The sequence below is a fragment of the Cololabis saira genome, chromosome 6 (assembly GCF_033807715.1).
Source record: "Cololabis saira isolate AMF1-May2022 chromosome 6, fColSai1.1, whole genome shotgun sequence".
Lineage (NCBI taxonomy): Eukaryota > Metazoa > Chordata > Actinopteri > Beloniformes > Belonidae > Cololabis > Cololabis saira.
In genome coordinates, this window is record NC_084592.1 from 2316059 (window position 1) to 2339503 (window position 23445).

At 38.6% G+C, this 23445-nt stretch overlaps 2 protein-coding genes across 3 annotated transcripts in view; one reads left to right on the plus strand and one right to left on the minus strand.

The window, feature by feature from the left end:
- The window catches only part of spopla (speckle type BTB/POZ protein like a), a 39461-nt gene extending 34786 nt beyond the window's left edge, over positions 1-4675 (plus strand). For both annotated transcript variants that reach the window (XM_061723026.1, XM_061723025.1), the window contains exons 9-11: positions 474-616; positions 731-784; positions 3115-4675. In XM_061723026.1, the coding sequence (XP_061579010.1) occupies positions 474-616; positions 731-784; positions 3115-3259 (342 nt within the window). In that variant the 3' untranslated portion in view covers positions 3260-4675. The remainder of the gene's footprint in view (positions 1-473; positions 617-730; positions 785-3114) is intronic.
- Positions 4676-6172: 1497 nt separating this feature from the next.
- The window catches only part of nxph2a (neurexophilin 2a), a 41701-nt gene continuing 24428 nt past the window's right edge, over positions 6173-23445 (minus strand). Inside the window, exon 4 of the mRNA XM_061723027.1 lies at positions 6173-12717. Within this exon, the coding sequence (XP_061579011.1) occupies positions 11974-12717 (744 nt within the window). The 3' untranslated portion in view covers positions 6173-11973. The remainder of the gene's footprint in view (positions 12718-23445) is intronic.

Sequence of the window (23445 nt, forward strand, 5' to 3'; positions counted from 1 at the left end):
TTTCAGGGGGGATGATTTGGACCGTTTTTATTTGAGGGCGGATGATTTGGACCGTTTTTATTTCAGGGGGGATGATTTGGACCGTTTTTATTTCAGGGGAGGATGCCATCCCCCCTCATCCCCCCTCATCCCCCCCTCATCCCCCCTCATCCCCCCTCATCCCCCCTCATCCCCCCTCATCCCCCCTCATCCCCCCTCAACTCCAGTTCTGGTAGTACCACTAATTGTTATGTGATAAGTAAATATTTAGTAACTAGTAGTTCCTGCACTGATGGAATAATAATAATAATAATAATTCATTTTATTTAGCGGCGCCTTTCACGTCACCCAAGGTCACCTTACAGAATAAAAACAAAACAATGCAATACAGGAAATACAATAGTAGGAATAATAGGAATGACTGATAGACACGATGTAAAGCAGTGATATTTCTGTAACTACTGCATCTGTCCCCCCCCCCCCCCCCCCACCAGTACGCTCTGGAGCGTTTAAAGGTCATGTGTGAAGAGGCCTTGTGCAACAGCCTTTCAGTAGAGAATGTGGCCGACACCCTCATCCTGGCCGACCTGCACAGCGCCGAGCAGCTCAAAGCACAAGCCATAGATTTTATCAACAGGCAAGTATTGCACAAAAAAGAAAAGGGGGAAAAAAAAAACCTCCAGTGATAAATTCCTGCTGCCATTTCTGTTTACCAGCCCTGAATGCTTACCTTTTTATCTCCTCGCTATAGGTGCAGTGTCCTGAGACAGCTGGGCTGTAAAGATGGAAAGAACTGGAATAGCAAGTATGTAATTAGCTGAGATATGTGACACAAGATTAATACCACGCTCTTATCTCGTCCCCCAACCAGATGCATTAGAATTCATTGTTTTAGCCCCGGCAGACAAAGTGCCGTTTGCCATTTTAGTTTGAAGCCACATATCTGTGTATCCACGTTATTAATTGACTCGTACCTGGATAAACCGCAGAAATTCAATATCGCTCCCATTCCAAAGGAAGAGAGGGGGTTGCTAAAGCAAGTTTTTCTGTCAGATGATGTAGTGCAGTACGACCAGTATTAGGGCCAAAGTAAGACAAGACAAATATAACAGTCATAATGTTGCCAGAATAAAGTCATAATATTACGAGAATAAAGTCGTAATATTATGAGAATAAAGTCGTAATATGAGAATAAAGTCGTAATAATATGAGAATAAAGTCGTAATATTATGAGAATGAAGTCGTAATATGAGAATAAAGTCGTAATATTATGAGAATGAAGTCGTAATATGAGAATAAAGTCGTAATAATATGAGAATAGAGTCGTAATAATATGAGAATAGAGTCGTAATATTACGAGAATAGAGTCGTAATATTAAGAGAATAAAGTCGTAATAATATGAGAATAAAGTCGTAATAATATGAGAATAAAGTCGTAATATTACGAGAAAAAAGTCGTAATAATATGAGAATAAAGTCGTAATAATATGAGAATAAAGTCGTAATAATATGAGAATAAAGTCGTAATATTACGAGAAAAAAGTCGTAATAATATGAGAATAAAGTCGTAATAATATGAGAGTAAAGTCGTAATATTATGAGAATAAAGTCGTAATATGAGAATAAAGTCGTAATAATATGAGAATAAAGTCGTAATATTATGAGAATGAAGTCGTAATATGAGAATAAAGTCGTAATAATATGAGAGTAAAGTCGTAATAATATGAGAATAAAGTCGTAATAATATGAGAATAGAGTCGTAATAATATGAGAATAGAGTCGTAATATTACGAGAATAGAGTCGTAATATTAAGAGAATAAAGTCGTAATAATATGAGAATAAAGTCGTAATAATATGAGAATAAAGTCGTAATAATATGAGAATAGAGTCGTAATATTACGAGAATAGAGTCGTAATATTACGAGAATAGAGTCGTAATATTAAGAGAATAAAGTCGTAATAATATGAGAATAAAGTCGTAATAATACGAGAAAAAAGTCGTAATAATATGAGAATAAAGTCGTAATATTATGAGAATGAAGTCGTAATATGAGAATAGAGTCGTAATATTACGAGAAAAAAGTCGTAATAATATGAGAATAAAGTCGTAATATTATGAGAATGAAGTCGTAATAATATGAGAATAAAGTCGTAATATTATGAGAATGAAGTCGTAATATGAGAATAAAGTCGTAATATTACGAGAATAGAGTCGTAATATTACGAGAATAGAGTCGTAATATTACGAGAAAAAAGTCGTAATAATACGAGAATAGAGTCGTAATATTACGAGAATAGAGTCGTAATATTACGAGAATAAAGTCGTAATATTACGAAAATAAAGTCGTAATATTACGAGAATAGAGTCGTAATATTACGAAAATAAAGTCGTAATATTACGAGAATAGAGTCGTAATATTACGAAAATAAAGTCGTAATATTACGAGAATAGAGTCGTAATATTATGAGAATAAAGTCGTAATATTACGAGAATAAAGTCGTAATATTACGAAAATAGAGTCGTAATATTACGAAAATAAAGTCGTAATATTACGAGAATAGAGTCGTAATATTACGAAAATAGAGTCGTAATATTACGAAAATAAAGTCGTAATATTACGAGAATAGAGTCGTAATATTATGAGAATAAAGTCGTAATATTACGAGAATAAAGTCGTAATATTACGAGAATAAAGTCGTAATATTACGAGAATAAAGTCGTAATATTACGAGAATAGAGTCGTAATATTACGAGAATAAAGTCGTAATATTACGAGAATAGAGTCGTAATATTACGAGAATAGAGTCGTAATATTACGAGAATAGAGTCGTAATATTACGAGAATAGAGTCGTAATATTACGACTTCATTCTCATAATATTACGACTTTATTCTCGTAATTTCCAATAGTTTTTTTGTCTTAGTTTGGCCCTGATACTCCTTCGTAAGTGCAGCGTTACAAGACATTGAGCTTTTTTTTCTCCCGTGACTAATGTACTAATGGCCCTTTTCAAGTTTATCCTTAAACACAAAATCAAACTTTCCTTGTCATTACAATCTCATTTGTGTTTATTGATTTTTAATGTGCAGCTGATCCCGTCTGAGCCGTAACTCCATTTGTTGTTTCCTCCCAGTCACGCCACAGACATAATGGAGACCGCGGGCTGGAAGTCGATGATCCAGTCGCACCCGCACTTGGTGGCCGAGGCGTTCCGCGCGCTGGCCTCGGCCCAGTGCCCGCCCTTCGGCCTGCCCCGCAAGCGTCTAAAACAGTCCTGACTGCCCCGCGTTGCCCCAGGACTTTACTTGACGTGTCAAGCATGGGTTTACAAAGGAAGGACAAGTTCAGGCGCCGCTCCCACCCCCACCAAAACTCCACACACTTGAACGAGGCGGAGCAGAGCGGAGCTTTACTGGCCACAGAGGACGGAGATGGGAGGCTTGCATGTGGAAGGAAGGCTGACATCAATGGAGTTGGAAATAAATTAATTCAATTGGTGTTGCTTGCTTTGCTGTCTCAGCCCGGGTAGCAAGCCAAGTTCTCTGCTACAGTTGTTTTGTTTTTTTTTTTCTTTTAATTTTAATTTTATTTTATTTCTTCTTTTCCTGTAATTTTCAAAATGGCCTTAATACGTCTGCCATTGCTCTGGATGTGCTCTAGAGTACTCGTCTCTTTTACTCTGTGCCTGCCTGTCACCCAGACCGGGCCTCCTCCAGGTTGCACTAGTTCCCGTGTATAGTCATTTTGATATGGAGTTCTATAGGAACGTAACAAAGGTTTAACTAAAATGGGAAATATTATATATTTGTAATGTTTAGCCCATTTTGTGACTAGACATTAAAAAGCATGAACACACTCAGTGCAAGGTCAGTTCTTTACACTTTTTAAAAGATGTGTATGCCCCATATTGATGGCACCATTTCTATGTAAATGACAGTTAAAACCATCTCTAGAAGACCAATGTACAAGAAAGTCTGTTCTATTTCATACTCGTGTGGGGAAAAACCGTAATCTGATGAAAAGACCAATGTCAATCCATGTAAAACACAAGTGTTTATACTTTGGCCCAAATATGTTAAAACGTTTCAAGTATATGGAAGTATGTACTCAGTCTCCTATTAAATTACATATTTAATTTAATAGGATTTAATATTCTAGATAATATATCTCTGAACCGTTGGAGATTTAAATTTTAAAATTTGTTTCTTTTAGTATTGCCAGTTTGCAAATATACAGTATATTCTCAGCATATTGTGGTTAACTCAAACTGGGGAGACTAATGCATGGTCATTATTGTCTAAAGAAAAGTGTCCAGGTACCAATTTTGTCTTTTAAACTGTATTTTCTGCAATTATGACATTTGTTTTGGCAGAATTACATGAATTGAGTTTGTACAAAAGTTTCCTCTGCGATGCTTGGATAGCTGTAGGATGCTGAGCATCCATCCTCCTCCCGGCGACGTTCTTCTGTGTTCGAATGGATGGGTCATGTTTATTCCGTGTGTCTCGTATGTAATGTGGTGTGACAGACACGTAGAGGATTTTGTAAATTAAGAGTAGCAACATTTTTACATGATGTTACTCGTACAGCGTCAAGTTTAGATGTTGAAACTTTGTAAGTTAAAAAAAAAAAAGATGAAGCTGTCTGCAAGAAAACCTGCATTAACCCATTAAAACATTTTCCAGCAGTCCAAAGAGGCTGAGAACTGTTTTTATTCATTTATTTTGATGTTTTTGGTTTTTTTTTTGTTAAACCTACTTTTAATTGTTTTGTTTTTCTCTCTTCGCCACCCCATTATTATTTTATTAATATTTTACATGATTACAAAAAAACGGATCAAATGATAAAAGAAAAGCGTTTAAACTAAAGGCAGAGTACCGTGTTTTTCGACCCTTGTTCAGCACATGAAAGTGTTTTTGTCTTGTTTTATGTGTATCGTTTGTGCAAGCACTAATTAAAGTAAAAGTGTGGCCACTTTTTCCTCCTAACAGCGACGTAGACTGATGCTCGTCCGCCCTCGTGGACACGTCTCGGCTTCAGGGACCTCAACAACCTTTTTATCTCCCTCATTTGCGTTCCTTCGCTAAGTATCAGACTTCCAAAACACAGAAATGTCTTTGATAAAATGCCTCTGAAGAGCAGAAAGCCTAAATCAAATAAAGTTCTCATTAGAACCATTTAACATTCCTTTACATTGCGTTTATTATGTAGCCATTTACAGGACTGTCTCAGAAAATTAGAATATTGTGATTTTCTGTAATGCAATTACAAAAATGTCATCCATTCTGGATTCATTACAAATCAACTGAAATTGCTGATCATGGTTTACAGTTTAAGAAAACTCATATTCTATCTCAAAAAATGTGAATATTCTGGGAATCTTAATCTTAAGTGTTGAAAAAATCGATTTTCCGATTCTATATCGATTCTCATATTAATTCATATCGATTCGTATGTCTAAAGATCGATTTTTTTATATTTTTTTATTTTCATCATTAAATTAAAACTTTTGGTATTTTTTTGTTTATGCCCAAAAAAGGGAATGTTTTGTTGGACACTAGAATAACTGGTGCCACGTTTTTTCCTTTGAATATGTTTAAAGGTATGAAAACATTAAAGTTTTCAGTTATAATCCTATCTCAAAAAATTAGAATATTCTGGGAATTTTTATCTTAAACTATAAACCATAATCAGCAATATTAAAATAATAAAAGGCTTGCAATATTTCAGTTGATTTGTAATGAATCCAGAATGTATGACATTTTAGTTTTTTTAATTGCATTACAGAAAATAAAGAACTTTATCACAATATTCAAATTTTGTGAGACAGTCCTGTATAAACAACATATTCACAGATTGGCTGATGTAAGGACTGGGCTGACGCTGTGAATAATCAATACTGTAACCGGTGAGCTGTGAAAAGTGAAATACACGGTAGTTGTGGTTTTTTCCAAGGGCTTAAAGGAGCACAGCTGGTGTGTCTTGATGCTGCAGGAGTGGGTGCCTCACCCTGATCAGATAAGAGTAATGGAAGCGAGTGAAAAGACCTCTGTCCCTGATGGCCACAGCAAAATGGATGTGCTCCCTGAGGTGCAGCTCTGGTATCATCCACGCCTGTGGACACAGATTTATTGCCCATTAAAAAGCTACACTGAAATGTAGCTCTTAAAATGGTGTGTTTATCCTGGAGAGGAGTCCGTTCCCAGATGAAACGAGACAACGGCGAACGGCAACCAGACCGCCAAGTTCAAATCAAGTTTAATGCCAGAAAGACTGAAATCTGATCTTTAACCATTACATTTTAAACAAAAATGTACTTTTGGAAACAAATATTTTGCAGAATCAACATGTATAATTACACTCAGTACTGGAGTTGTAAAATAAATCAGGGGGATGGTGGATTTTATCATATGGGAACAGATCATTTGTGCTGATTACAAATAATATAATATATTACAAATAATAGCAGTGACCAAAACACCTGCAGAAATACTGCAGGAATGACATAGCAGCAGTTAAATGCAGCCTTCTGTAAGCTTTAAATATCCACTGGGCTTACATCAAATACATCAAAACACAACAATAAAAACACTTTTCTGAACTTATCAATATGACTCTGTCCTTCACAGGATAAGTAACATGGATCACTGCAAAAACTCACAATCTTAACAAGAATATTTGTCTTATTTCTGGTTAAAATGTCTCATTTTAGTAAAAAAAATCTCATTACACTTAAAACAAGACTCATCCCTGGCAAAAACAACAATTTTCACCTGTTTCAAGTCGATTTTCACTTGAAATAAGTAGAAATATCTGCCAGTGGAACAAGATTTTTTTGCTTGTATAAGACTAAATCTTGTCCCACTGGCAGATTTTTCTACTTATTTCAAGTGAAAATTGACTTGAAACAGGTGAAAATTGTCAAATAAGTTATTTTTCTGGTGATGACCCTAAATGTTGAAATAGCAGTAAAACCACATTCATTGATGAAATGACATAAGGGATGGAAAGGGCGGATGGCAGTTTTACAGGGGGGATGATTTTTTTATTTCAGGGGGGGTGATTTTTTTATTTCATCCCCCCTCATCCCCCTCAACTCCAGTACTGATTACACGACACCCAGAAGAGGAAATCCATCCAGACGAGAGGAAAGTACGCAAAAAAATCCGAGCGGGAACAATCTGCACTTACAAGGTCAATCAGAGCATGTGGCTGTAAACAATAAATGTGACAATTATCTTTTCAATATTCCTGATAAAACACCAAAAATAAGAAAAGGTTATACATATATAGATATATTTCTCTGGAAAAAACAGGATAAATTGACATCATTTTCTCTGAAGTAATAGTTGAACACGTACAGTTTCAGACTTACACGGTAATACACAGCATTTGCACAGAGTCAAACTAAACATAGATCAAGTGTGAGTTATAATACACCTCACCTCGTGGAGCGAGGTGACAGGGACATTTACAGCTGATGAGATAAGACGTGGGGATGCACCAAATAAAGTAGCATTGACAGAAGGAACGGCTGTGGCCACAGATTCATGCCCCGAACCCAAAACCCCGGAATATGTACACAACACAGTCCATGGCATTTCATGTGCGGATAGTTTCCAATGAAAACCTTTTAAAACTGTTTTACTGACTGTTAGTTCAAAGCACATGAGAGCAAGTACTACAAGACTGGAATGTAACCACTTGTTCACAAATGTCAGGCAGTTTATACCAGTTTATACCAGTTTATACCAATTTATACCAATTTATACCTGCTTCACGGCTGGGAGAAGCAACAGGGGGAAAGTTCATGACGTCACAGATGCGACTTCACGGCGGGTTACGCCCACTGAGTGTCAGAAAGACTGAGTGTCAGAAAGACTGAGTGTCAGAAAGACTGAGTGTCAGAAAGACTGAGTGTCAGCGTAAACTTTCAGTTTGAGCAACTGGAAAACATCTAAAATGGGAAAGAGCTGTTGTGCGATCGACTGTACTCATAGATTTAGCAAGAAATCGGAGTTATCGTTTTATAGACTGATGAAAAATAAGCTTAAGAGAGACAAATGGATCGCTGCAATTCACAGAAACAACTGGATTCCAGACACTGAAACATGGATTTGTGGTTCCCATTTTGTATCAGGTAATGTTGGATTTTTGGGTAGCTAACGTTAAACGGTCAAATCATAAAGTTCAGTGTCCTCATCACTTTAATTTCTACAACAAATCCTGCCTTGAAGTCGGACCAAGCGTCAAGACGTTTGTAAGCCTTCAAGCTTTGCTTCGTGTATTTCCCCAGTGTAGAAATTAAGTACATATAAATATCAGGAAACTGGATTGGTGGCCAAATATTAATGTCCATGGACCACTGGTTCTTGGTAACTGTACCAAATATTAATGTCCATGGACCACTGGTTCTTGGTAACTGTACCAAATATTAATGTCCATGGACCACTGGTTCTTGGGGTAACTGTACCAAATATTAATGTCCATGGACCACTGGTTCTTGGTAACTGTACCAAATATTAATGTCCATGGACCACTGGTTCTTGGTAACTGTGCCAAACATTAATGTCCATGGACCACTGGTTCTTGGTAACTGTACCAAATATTAATGTCCATGGACCACTGGTTCTTGGTAACTGTACCAAATATTAATGTCCATGGACCACTGGTTCTTGGGGTAACTGTACGGGTCACTGTCAAGTCCAACTGCCTTTAATTTAAGCTGATAATCAGCTGTTATTCCGTCTTCTCCACTAGTTGCAGCTGTTTTTGCCACTCAGTGCAGTAAGGGGGCTGGTCCTGTGGGGAAGTGACATCAATGCAAACCCTCTATTACAACCAGATTCTGTGCTCCTGCCTTTAAAAAAATCATCTTTTTATACCACATTTCAATTGTTGCCAGTCTTGGAAAAGGAGAATTCCCAGGCTAATTAAAGCCCATTAGAGACAGGTGATGTCAGGGCTGGTGGCAGGACTGTTACAAAGGGCTGATAATTGTCTGCCAGACTCACTAAATCCACCTGTCCTGCACTTACTGCCCCCCCCGTCTCTGCTGCTGCTGGTCCAACGGACGTCTCCTCCGCAGGCGGAGCCTCAGAGCATTCTGCAAACATCCTGCAAACACTCCTGCAAACATCCTGCAAGCACTCCTGCAAACACTTACTGCAAACACTCCTGCAAACACTCCTCTAAACACTCCCACAAAGATCCTGCAAACACTCCTGCAAACACTCCTGCAAACATCCTGCAAACACTCCTGCAAACATCCTGCAAACACTCCTGCAAACACTCCTGCAAACATCCTGCAAACATCCTGCAAACATCCTGAAAACACTCCTGCTAACATCCTGCAAACTATCCTGCAAACTATCCTGCAAACACTCCTGCGAACATCCTGCAAACACTCCTGCTAACATCCTGCAAACACTCCTGCTAACACTCCTGCAAACATCCTGCAAACACTCCTGCAAACATCCTGCAAACACCCCTGCAAACATCCTGCAAACACTCCTGCTAACACTCCTGCTAACATCCTGCAAACACTCCTGCTAACACTCCTGCTAACATCCTGCAAACACTCCTGCAAACATCCTGCAAACACTCCTGCTAACATCCTGCTAACACTCCTGCAAACATCCTGCAAACACTCCTGCTAACATCCTGCAAACACTCCTGCAAACACTCCTGCAAACACTCCTGCAAACACTCCTGCTAACATCCTGCAAACACTCCTGCAAACATCCTGCAAACACTCCTGCAAACACAGACGCCGGCTCTCAGACCCGGCTTACCTGCAGGCCTCGCACTGATCTCCATGGATGGGTGCTGCTTACGCGTGTGATCATTTACAATCATTCTCTCAGGTCTCTTTGAAATGAGATTTACTGGATCAATTTAATTTGTCATTTTGTCAATTAGGTGAAATCAATCCATTTGCATTGTTTCAATCCCTTGGTGAGAAAGATACAGATTAAAAACAAGCTTTAACAGTGTTAATCATTCAAAGCTTATTCGTAAAGTACCTATTGATCAAACTCCCCTGGGGGGAGGGACACTGTCCTTTTTCGAATAAACAGCTAGAAATCAGTGGTGGGTAGTAATGAGTTACATTTACTCTGTTACATTTACTTGAGTAAGTTTTGGGAAATTTTGTACTTTTAGGAGTAGTTTTGAATCACTATACTTTTTACTTTTACTTGAGTAGATTTGTGAAGAAGAAACTGTTCCTCTTACTCCGCTACATTAGGCTACGTTGAGCTCGTTACTTTTCTTTTATCCCTTTTATCCACGTACGCGTCAATCTCATGACATCACTGGGTGATTCTTTGGGAAAAATTTTTGTTTTTGCATGTTTTGTCACATTTAAACAGACTCAAACACACACAGAGTTTATATGAGTTCATGTTTGTTCTAGTTCTGCCTGGTTAAGAAAGAAAAGTACAAAGGCTGGAAATTTTGTGCTACTTGTGCTTAATTTATTTTTTTATTCTGCTATTATTTTATTTATTTTATGTATTAAAGTACTTTACTTTAAGAATGTTTTAATTTAAGCTATTTTTTATTTTTTATTAATTTTAATTTATTTTATTATTTTATTGATTTAATTTGCCTGAAGATGTTTATTTTGTACTTTTGTCTGTTTGAATGGTTGTGTTAAAAAAATAAATCAGACGTTACTCAACAGTTACTCAGTACTTGAGTAGTTTTTTCACCAAGTACTTTTTTACTTTTACTCAAGTAATTATTTGGATGACTACTTTTTACTTCTACTTGAGTCATATTATTCTGAAGTAACAGTACTTTTACTTGAGTACAATGTTTGGCTCCTCCACCCAGCTCTGGAAATAGCAAGCTGCTACAACCTGGTACAAATGCATATTCTCTTGTAAAAGATGAATGTCTTATTGTGGACTTTCCCTGTTTTGAAATAAATAAATAAATTACAAATGAGGCGAGGAAATAGTTTGGAAATGCTACTGTAGCATCAGTGCAGAAGCCAAGTGCACGTTTCCAGTTGGCACGACTCCTTTGCCTCTGGTCTGGCCTTGCAGGAACCATCTGGAAACATCTGGAAACATCTGGACAACAGGGTAATTACAGCCGTGGTTTACAGAGAGGATGTGCAGCAGTGACAGCGTGATTCCCCCGAGCTTCTCCCAATCTAACACCAGTCACTGCAGCTGAGTCTGGACACCTAACTATTTCAAATCTAACTCTTAATGCGTGTGCAGTATATACAAAAAAATGTTGTGAACCCCATTCAGCTTTTTGCCCTTTTTTGTTGCCCGTCCTGCAACATACAGGTATTTAGGTATTTTGGGAGAAGGAGTTGAGAGCTTGACATTTACTTTCAGGCCCCGTTTACACGTAGCAAAAACGGTGGTGTTTTCATGCGTTTTGGCCGTTCGTTTAAACAAAAACGAAGCTCAAAGTCTCCAAAAACCATCATTTCTGAAAACTCCGGCCATAGTGGAGATTTGCAAAACCTCCGTCTTCATTTTTGCTTGTAAACAGAGAGAAACGGACATTTAGGCTTCAGAACGTCACATTATGAGACAGAAGCGTCACCAGCGTCATTAGTGCGACCTGTGGTTACAATTTGTTTGGCCACCGTCAATATTTTCTTGTATTTTACCTGTTTTATATTTTAACGTCACACTTAAAAGTAACTCCACTTCTCTGTCACTCCAAACGAAAGACTCTCGTTCATCTTGGAAGAAACTGGAAGTTACTCGTGTCATTTGTTGTTGTATTTTTCCAGGATTCTGATTGGCTAGCATGACTTTATCTTCTCGTTACACTGCCCCCTGTAGGTTTGGCTGCTCATAGCACGTTAACAGCGTATTTATGCAGGTTCCTGGAAATTATGGTATTTTTCAAAACGTAGAAGGGGAAATATCCGTTTTTGTAAAATACCCGGCTATGTGTAAACGTGGCCTTAATTTAGCAAGAAAAGAAAAAGGTTGATGCAAACTTAGTAAGAGTCCGGTCATCCTGTGGAGGAGTACGGCGTGTCGCTGTGGTAGTTGTAGTCGGGGCAAACCTTCTGCACCAGTTTATAGTCTACGCTGTAGAAGGCGATGTATATGCATATGACCTTGAAGGGTTTGGAGCAGAGCCAGGACACGTGGCTCTGCGTGTGCTCCTGGTAGCACACCTTGGATGGGTCGTAGCTGCACAGCGCCGTCTTCTTGTTGCGGTCCGTCTTCTCGTACTCGATGCGACAGTTGAAGGCTTTGGTGTCCTTGGTCTCCAGCGTGGACTGCTGGGCCAGCTCGAACTCCACCACCTTGGAGGGCGGCACCAGGCTGACCGACACGTTGCCCATGCCCGTGGAGTTGTGGCGGAAGTACACGCTGAACGTGCCGTTGCCGTGGTCCACGATCTTGCCCGTGATCAGCAGGTTGAGCTTGACGGTCTTGATGTTGGAGTGGAAGTCGCCCCATCCGAACATCTTTTTAAACTTGCCAGTTTTGACGATGGGCCTGCGTTTGATCCTGGTCTGCGCTGCCTCCACGTCTGTCTGGTTAGATAACCAGTCCCAGAAGTCCTCCACGTTCTGTAAATATGTCATTTCTCTCATGTTGCTCTGGAGCTCCGAGGGGCCCCGGGCGAACAAGCGCAGGGGGTTGATAATCCTGGGACTGGCCCGGGTGGGAGACGTCTCCTCTCTGTCCCCGTCCCTCAGCTGGATGAGATCTGTGGCTCCTCCGTTCACCTTCCCAGGTACAACCTTAAACAGAGCAGAGCACAGGTAAACACACAAGCAACATTCACATAAGATTATTATTTAATGTGTTACTGATTAGTCTGACACAGTCAGACGTAATTATCCTCAAATGATTCTGATTTTAAAATCATTGCCTTTAATGTATTTATTATGCACTTAATGGGGGACTTATTTTTATCTCTTTGTTGTCTCTCATTTTACAGTATATATGCTGTGGTTTACAGCACTAAAGTCTAAGTATTTGTGATTTCCCAATGGATGTTGCTTTCCATTGATTGTGTGGGTCGTTTTTGTCACATATGTTAACTGTACACGCACTGATGCTGATGCTTTTACACAAGTTCCTAACGGATGAATAAAGTTATTTGATTTCATTTGATTTGATTTGATGGATTCAGACTTAATTTGTGAAGTCATTTTCTTAGGAGGAAGTGACTCCACGTGCCTAAACGTATTTTTATTTTTATAGAAAATAAAATAAAAAACAATAAAATACAATGAAATTAATGGACAAATTAAAAATAGACAAAGACAAGCACTTCAGCAATAAAGAACACAATAAGAAATAAAAGAGTAAGATGATTAAAATCAAGTGCACAAGGGTACAGGGTTTATATATATATATATATATATATATATATATATATATATATATATATATATATATATATATATATATATATATATATATATATATATATATACACACACACATATCAAGAGTATTGTGCACTGAAAAAGATATAAGATTAATATTAGAGTGAAGCTTTCCTTCTCCACAAGTGAATAGCAAGGATTACAAACTGCATTGCTGCAGTGACAGTCATTAAGATCCATATTAGCAACAGGAGAATACAGTGAGATATGTGACTGAGCATGATTATTCACTGAGCTCCTAATCTCAAAAACACCTCATTAAAATGAAGAATTGCTGCAGTCAGTACTTATAAAAAAAGCAATGTATTATTCCAAATGCACATGTAGAAAGCTTGTGTCTGTATGAATAACAGTAGTAACCTTTGCTTTTCATTTTAAAGTCTTCATCAGAGCCACTCTCTGTCTTAGTCCACTTTTTGGGTTGGTGCCTCTCACACCCGGAATGCAACACCAAGCACGATAGGTGAACTTCCCCCAAATCCTGGCTATTGGAGGAACAACACTGTTATCACAACCAGGCTTAAACTGGTGTAGTTTGTCTTAATGTTAATTATCTGTTTTAATTTGTACGTACCAGGGCAATGTGCAATGCAACACGCACTTTGTATGTCACACAACTTGGATACTCTCAGTACCATAATATTACCATTGCTGGTATTTAGTGCCACGGTTGCACCAAGAGGCACGCCTCCTCCATAGCTATGCCATAGCAATGGAAGAGGAGTGCCTCTGGCAAAGCCAGAGGCACTTTTGGTGTTGAAATTCCCATTTTTCCAAAAGTTATTCCCAAAAAAACGGCCAAAAAAACCCATTCAAAGTGGATGGGAAAAAGTACAAAAAAAAAAAAGCCAAAATTCACCTTTTTTCTGAGTCACCTAACTTTCCCATACCTGCACGTCCAAACTGTAAAAGCTAGACAAATATTATCGTTTGTCTAGCTTTTATGGTTTGGCCGTGAGCTTGAGTTAGAAATAAAAATTCTGGTTATTTTTTCACTGTTTCTCGCACTCTAGAAACCGGCACCCGCACTCTAGATTAGACATAAAAGTGATTTCCAGTCCTCGCTTGAGTGCTCATATCTTGTGTTTTGGAGAGAGGAGAAGTTTTCCTCCGTTTTGAAGTTTGAATGACATTTCTACGTGCAGGTATCCGCTTTGAATGGGTTTTTTGGCAGTTTTTTGGGGAATAACTTTGGGAAAAATGGGAATTTCAACACCAAAAGTTATAGCACACTATTCCCGATTGAGACACACGTTTTGATATATGATTCGCTTGGGTCCTCCGAAATCTGTAGGAGGAGTAGCGAACCGATATCTGGCCGGAGGCACTCCTCCTCCATTGCGGAGCTATGGAGGAGACGTGCCTCTTGGTGCAGCCGTGGCACTAACTAGAAAATTTCCTTGCAGAGACTTGAGAGTGCCACGGCAGGCTGCTGCCCATTTGTGTACATTGCTGCATTTTTCAGCAATAAAGGTGAAGGACTCAAAACTAAGTCCGATGACACCACACACAACTCTCTATATCAAACCATGTAAAAGTTATCGGACTATCACATATCGACCAATCAGAAGAAGGGGCGGGGCTAATTGGCACCAATTATGGTCAAGGACTCAATACCGAGTCCAATGACACCACCCACGACTCTCTATGTAAAACCATTCAAAAGTTTTACTTTTACTCTGGATTATTTGCTGTGTGTGTGTGTGTGTGTGTGTGTGTGTGTGTGTGTGTGTGTGTGTGTGTGTGTGTGTGTGTGTGTGTGTGTGTGTGTGTGTGTGTGTGTGTGTGTAAGGGGGGGTATTTAATATATATAAAGTGTATATATATATATATATATATATATATATATATATATATATATATATACCATGAACTGGTAAAAATACTCTATACAGAAGATCACGCATTACCGTTTCTGCCAATGGTATGAAATGGTATCCACTTCCTGTCTCCTAAGTGGGCGTGGCCGCCCCTCTCCCCACATCGTTTTGGAACATACAACACTAGATACAGTAAAACTTTAATATTTACGCCTTATTTTGCCGCTCCTTTTTTTTTGTCTGCTACTTTAATGTCTATCAATCCAGTACAAGATCATCGGATCAGTCTAATATTCTTTTTTTCCCTTCCAAAAAGACTTCAATAATAACAATAACAGTATTATTAAGCAAAGAAGCAAGTTTTATTTTTATTTTAAATTTCAGTTTATCCGATGGGAAAACGACGTTTGCAGTTCTGCAGTGACCGACGACTCTGAATGTATATATATATATATATATATATATATATATATATATATATATATATATATATATATATATATATATATATATATGTATATATGTCTATGATCAGCACCACCAGAGAGGAGAGCTATGAGAGCCTAAATCTCGCGAGAGTGTGTTGCTCAGACTGAGACAAGTCTCAATTTGTCTCATTTTAGTGTCAGAATGTTCAGAAGGTTTGTGGCTTTTGAAAAATGTTACCCGTATTTACTTAGGTTACTATGAGGCGAAGGAATTGGTAATAATCTGTGCTCACGTTCACTTTTCCCATAGGAACCTCTCTTCAGAACCTTCCGGTTTGGCTGTGAGAAAAACCCAGATTTTGCCTTCTGACAAGGTCTGAAATAACTCTGATTTGTGAGAAAACCGTAGCTCCTAGCAGAAAAACAAAAACATTGTGAGAGACACAGAACCCAGCAGATTCAGACAATCTTAATTTTATTCAGATATTCCTTAAAATATGTGAGTAGGGTCAGTGCGAAGACAGAGTGAGATTCTTTTGAAGAAAACTTTTGATTACATTACAGCGAATGGGGACCGAGGCAGGTATTGGCGGCGCTTTAGCCTCCCCCCCTGTTTAAATTTTGTGCATACCCCGCCTGTCAAAGTCACATTTTATGAATCCCAACACCTATGTCTACATTCACACCAAATATTATTCATTATTGTAATATGCATTTTTTGCTCAAGTCACTTTAGATACAATCCATACTGCTTTCAAATGTTGCTAAATATATTTTGCTACTATGTACAGGACTGTCTCAGAAAATTTGAATATTGTGATAAAGTCCTTTATTTTCTGTAATGCAAAAATGTCATACATTCTGAATTCATTACAAATCAACTGAAATATTGCAAGCCTTTTATTATTTTAATATTGCTGATCGTCGCTTACAGCTTAAGAAAACTCAAATATCATATCTCAAAAAATTTGAATATTCTGGGAATCTTAATCTTAAACTGTAAGCCATAATCAGCAATATTAAAATAATAAAAGGCTTGCAATATTTCAGTTATTTTGTAATGAATCCAGAATGTATGACATTTTTGTTTTTTTAATTGCATTACAGAAAATAAAGAACTTTATCACAATATTGTAATTTTCTGAGACAGTCCTGTATGTTTTGTTTGTTTCCTTTTTTTGATTGTATTGTTTGACTGAATTGTTTTTGTTTTCTGTGGGGACTGCAGGTGGAAACTACCATTTCTGCTAAAATCCAGTGTATTTACACTGCTTAATGTAGTGTTGATTAATATGCATTGTCCTGTCTAAAATAAACTTAAACTTAAAGGAGCATAAGGCTCCTTTTAAGAAATGAGACTCATTAGCGCCACCCTTCGCCACGACGGACGTCGGGGGTACTGCAGCCAACAGCGAAGCCGGCACGGAAGAACGGGGAGAACGTGCATGACGTCACATCCGCAGCACAGCGCGGGAAATTCGGGCCCAGAATTGCAGCACATTTTGCAGCACACAGCCTGTTCAAGGCAACGGAGAGATACGTTAGAGGGCTCATTCTTTTTGGTTTGGAACGCTTCACCTGAGCTTATTACTAGAAAACTTAAAACGTTTACAAATTTTTTTCATAAATCCTGCCTCAATCCTGCCTCATGCTCCTTTAAACCTAAATAACCATGGAATATATTTGCTGAACTTGTAATTACACTGACCACACTAGAAGAAGCATGAAACACATCGACACCATTGTTTTGGCTACTTTACAATTAGACTGAAATTCTTTGTGTAAATGTTTTATTCTATGATGGGCTCAGTAAATCTGATTTTCATGCTCTTTGGATATCCAAAACATTGTTGCGTGTCAGTTTTTCCTGGCGTCCAGCGGTGAACGTGTCGGTGTTGTGGAGCCAAATAGAGCCTTGATTCAGACGCAGCAGTGAATGTTGATATTACCACCCGGCACCTCAAAGCTGTTTCGCTTCAGGACCAATTCCTGGTCCACTCCAGATAAAGCTGCCGTAATTCACAGCAACGAGCTGAGCTGGTTTTATTAGTAATTAGTAGTGCTCGCTGTCCCCGGGCCCTGTTGCAGGGATCACTGAGAGAAGCAGATGTTGAAAGTACGGAGTAGCGGCTGTTTGAATTCTCACCAACATGCCGTACGCCACTGCCAGACTAATTATAATTTTGCTGTAAGCCTCACTGAAAAACATGTGTACAAAGCTAACAAACTAGGTCGTCTGTCACATTTATTTCTTTATTTATTTCTGTAGTCACATGCTTGCAAACCTTTCCAGCTGACATGTAGAGACCTCATGCACCCAATGCTGTGCAGCTGTATATGTTGTGGGCTTTTTTTATAATATATTTTTTATTCAAGAAAGCACAAAATAAGATGCATTTAAATACAATATCTTGAATTGGATTAGTTTTCTTTTTAACAAACAAAACCCACCCACCCACAATTACCATTTACTGCTCTAAAGGGGGGAAAACAAAAAGGAAAATAAATAAATTAAGTAAACAAAATAATAGTAACAATTAAAAATTATAATGACAGACATTGGGGGCATACACATTCAAGTACACGTCAATATTTAGGCAAGACCCAAAATATATCCAGAGGTGTATAAAGTACTTGAAAAAAGTAACTAAGTAAAAGTAGAAATACCATAACTGAAAAAGACGAAGAAGTTAAAGTCACCCATAAGAAAATGACTTGAGTAAAAGTCTTAAAGTAGCTCACCTTAAATGTACTTAAAAGTATCTTGTGAAAAAATATACTCAAGTATGAAAAGTAAAAGTACAAGTATTTTATAGCACGCATGAGAAGAAGCAACACAACCAAAAATGATCCTTCCCTTGTTTTTTTTATTTCATTTTCAGGTGAATGAAATGTGGTATAGAATACAAGACCAAAAATAAACTGTCTGTCTTGCTAAATGTAATTCTTTGATCATTTTAATTTGTAATGAGGTGGCAAATGTCAAAGTAGTGCAGTAAAAGTATATTTTTTAACTTTCAAATGTAGTGACATAAAAGTAAAAGTCCTGATAAAAAAAAAAAAAACGAGTACGCAAGTAAAGTACAAATCCTCAAAAAAACTACTTGAGTAGTGTAACGAAGTACATCTACTTTGTTACCTCTGAATACATCCCAGGGCTCCACAGGCTTATGATGGAAGGGTCAGGAGATTTTTAAAGTACACAATCAAAGGGTCCCACATATCGGGAAACGTTCTTGTTGAGCCTCGAGTAAAGTATTTCATTTTCTCTAAGTTCAAGAAAAACATTCATTCAGTGAGCCAAACAGACACTTTGAGTGGTTCAGGAGATTTATATTTCTACAGGCATGTTGTGTTTGTAATGTTTTCCCACTGATGCTTCAGTCCCAGAGGCTGCAGGACCTTGATGCCTTAAGGACAGTACTGGAGTTGAGGGGGAATGAGGGGGGGTGGCATCCCCCCTGACATAAAAACGGTCCAAATCACATCCCCCCTGACATAAAAACGGTCCAAATCATCCCCCCCCTGAAATAAAAACGGTCCAAATCATCCCCCCCTGAAATAAAAACGGTCCAAATCATCCCCCCCTGACATAAAAACGGTCCAAATCGTCCCCCCCCTGAAATAAAAACGGTCCAAATCATCCCCCCCTGAAATAAAAACGGTCCAAATCACCCCCCTCCCCCACCAAAATAAAAACGGTCCAAATCATCCTCCCTTGAAATAAAAACGGTCCAAATCACCCCCCCCCCCCTGAAATAAAAACGGTCCAAATCACCCCCCCCTGAAATAAAAACGGTCCAAATCACCACCCCCCCCTGAAATAAAAACGGTCCAAATCACCACCCCCCCCTGAAATAAAAACGGTCCAAATCATCCCCCCCTGAAATAAAAACGGTCCAAATCACCACCCCCCCCTGAAATAAAAACGGTCCAAATCATCCCCCCTGAAATAAAAACGGTCCAAATCATCCCCCCTGTAAAACTGCCATCCCTCCTTTCCATCCCTTATGTCATTTCATCAATGAATGTGGTTTTACTGCTATTTCAACATTTAGACTCATCACCAGAAAAATAACACCAGAAAAATAACTTATTTGACAATTTTCACCTGTTTCAAGTAAATTTTTACTTGAAATAAGTAGAAAAATCGGTAACCCTTTCTTTTACAGTACAGTATTAACCAGGTAATGCCATGGTAATTACACTGTAATTACCTAGTAGTACCTTCTATTTACAAGGTAATTACATGTAACTACCGGGTAATTTACCCAGTAAGTACTAGGTCATTATTACGTACCATGTAATTATGTGTATTTACCATGTAATTACATGGTAAATACCTGGTTGTTTAAACTTAACATTACTAGGTAATTACAAAAACATTAGATGGGAACTATGAGGGAAATTTACAGGTATTTACTAGGTTAATATTGGTAACTACCAGTCAATTTACCATGTAATTACTCTGAAATTACATGAATTATTTATAAGTAAGTACCAGGTAAAAAAAGGCGTATTTGTTACAAGGTGGTGGTGGTGGTGTGTGAGGGGGTATATGTGAGGGGGTGTGTGTGAGGAGGTAAATGTGAGGGGGTGTGTGTGAGGGGGTGTGTGTGAGGGGGTGTGTGTGAGGGGGTATATGTGAGGGGGTGTGTGTGAGGAGGTAAATGTGAGGGGGTGTGTGTGAGGGGGTGTGTGTGAGGGGGTGTGTGTGAGGGGGTATATGTGAGGGGGTGTGTGTGAGGGGGTGTGTGTGAGGGGGTATATGTGAGGGGGTATATGTGAGGGGGTGTGTGTGAGGGGTGTGTGTGAGGGGGTATATGTGAGGGGGTGTGTGTGAGGGGGTGTGTGTGAGGGGGTGTGTGTGAGGGGGTGTGTGTGAGGGGGTGTGTGTGAGGGGGTGTGTGTGAGGGGGTGTGTGTGAGGGGGTATATGTGAGGGGGTCTGGTCCAACTCTAATTACGGGGTAAAGGGGAGGTAATTATCAGACGTTTTGCCAATTGTTCAAATCTTTATAATTATAATCTACAATTAGCAGGTAATATTATGGAAACAACACACGCTTTCTTTTACAGTCCAGTTTAACTTTAATTAATGGGTAAATATCAGGTAATTATTTCTGTACTTAATGAGGAAGTACCAGGTAATATTATGGAAACAACACACGCTTTCTTTTACAGTCCAGTTTCACTTTAATTACTGAGTAAAAGCCAGGTAAACATGTCTGTACTTATTGGGTAAATACTTAGGAAATAGAATTACTGGGCAAGTAACTACAAGGTAAGTACCTGGATTACCAGGTAAAACATGGTAACTATCAGGTTAATTACAAGGTCAATAGAGTCATTTACACCCTCGGGGGTACATGCACCAATCCATTGATAATACATAAATCAATAATGAATGGGTAAATACCCGGTAGTTATCCATGAAATGTATAGTAAATACAAGGTAACTACATGGTCATTGAAGTGTAATTAGCTGGTAACTACCTCAAATATAGGTTATAATTTCCTGGTAGTTTGCAGAAAAATACTTAGTAATTACCTGGTACTTACTTAGAAATAATTCATGTAATTTCAGAGTAATTACATGGTAAATTGACTGGTAGTTACCAATATTAACCTAGTAAATACCTGTAATTTCCCTCATAGTTCCCATCTAATGTCTTTGTAATTACCTAGTAATGTTTAGTTTAAACAACCAGGTATTTACCATGTAATTACATGGTAAATACACATAATTACATGGTACAAGAAAATACGTAATAATTACCTAGTACTTACTGGGTAAATTACCCGGTAGTTACCATGTAATTACCTTGTAAATACAAGGTACTACTAGGTAATTACAGTGTAATTACCATGGTATTACCTGGTTATTACTGTACTGTCAAAGAAGGGGTTACCGAAGAATCTGCCAGTGGAACAAGATTTATCTTCTTATTACAAGCAAAAAAAATCTTGTTCCACTGGCAGATTTTTCTACTTATTTCAAGTGAAAATCTACTTGAAACAGGTGAAAATTGTTGTTTTTTCCAGTGGTGAGTCTTGTTTTAAGTGTAATGAGATTTCTTTACTAAAATGAGACATTTTAACTAGAAATAAGACAAATATTCTTGTTAAGATTTAGAGTTTTTGCAGTGATCCATGTTACTTATCCTGTGAAGGACAGAGTCATATTGATAAGTTCAGAAAAGTGTTTTTTATTGTTGTGTTTTGATGTATTTGATGTAAGCCCAGTGGATATTTAAAGCTTACAGAAGGCTGCATTTAACTGCTGCTATGTCATTCCTGCAGTATTTCTGCAGCTGTTTTGGTCACTGCTATTATTTGTAATATATTATATTATTTGTAATCAGCACAAATTATCTGTCCCCATATGATCAAATCCACCACCCCCCCTGATTGTTTTTTACAACTCCAGTACTGCTTAAGGAGCTGAAGTCTCGTTACCTGGATAGGAAACGTGAAACCCCAACCGTCCGTCAGCTTCATTAAGACACTGCTCCCTGTTAGACATTGAATCAACCCTTCCTAGTGGCAACATCACAGCTGATGCTGCCATTCAGCAATACCTTGTGTGACCTCTGCTGTTAATTTGATTGGACTCTTACAACATTACAATAACTCTCCAGACTCCCAGCAGGAACATTTCCTCTAAACTGCAGGCAAAGAGGACAGGGCCGTCGTCTCCCCACCAGCCCAAACCGTTTCCTACACAACACACCGTATATCATGTTGTGCAGCTTTAGCGGGAAGAAAAAAAGTGTCTTTCAGAGTAAATCTCAGGTAAGCTTTGTCTAGGATGATAATAATGGAAAAGAAAGAGGAGTTTAAGTATGATGAGCCACGGGGGATATAGCTGTGACAACAAGAGGATCAGCACAGGGATATCTAATTCTTAAATGCCCCGAGAGAGACAAAGCACCGGGAACTTGAAAGCACACTCCGCAACACGAGGTTGGGTTTCTTTACGGTTCCCTGTCTCTCTGTTCGCAGCGACACGTTGGCAAACCTCGTTCGTCTAGGAGGACGAATGTACGGCCTCCTAAAAACAGGCTGGAAAGAGACAAGTTTTGTACAAAACGAGGCAAGGTCTGATGAAGGAGAATCTACAAAGGCTTAATTAAGATTTCTTAATCGGTACAGCCACGCTCGAGGCATTTCAGGGCAAACTTGAAACAAGACATTATTATGATAATAAATGCAGACTTATGGAGCTGAAAGCACCAGATTTCATTTCAGCAGCACGAGGCAGACGGAGTGGTGACGGATACGTGTTTGTGTGGTTTGGCTTCTTCCTTTTCCTGCATGTCTCGTAAAAAACAGGCATATATGAACCTGAGACACTGGTATCACCACCTCATGTGTAAAACAGCAGTAAACAGAGAAGTGGCTGCACTCCACAATTGTGGGAAGATTGTTTCAAAACTGTGTATGGAGGTGATTTTCCAGATTTTGTTCAATATCAAACAACACTCACATTATTACTTTGTAAATGAGCATAAAGATCCCTCTCAACTCCATAAATTGGGCATGGGCTTCTTTAAAGTGAGTAAAATTGTGAAGAGAGACTCTTTAAAGGGGACATTACCCCTATAAAGCCTGAATTATGGCTCTGCGTTAAATCAGAACCTACGCCGTTGCCGTGACGCCATCATGAACCTTCGGATTTCTCCGTCACTCCATTTCTCCGCGGTGCAGTACTCCCCCAGAGCACTAGGGGGATGCCTTCTTTTCCTGAATGGTTTATCGTAGTCTCTAGTTGATTCTTTGGTTTTCTTCCTCAATGAGTCGCTCCTCGACTTGGTCCATGTTGAT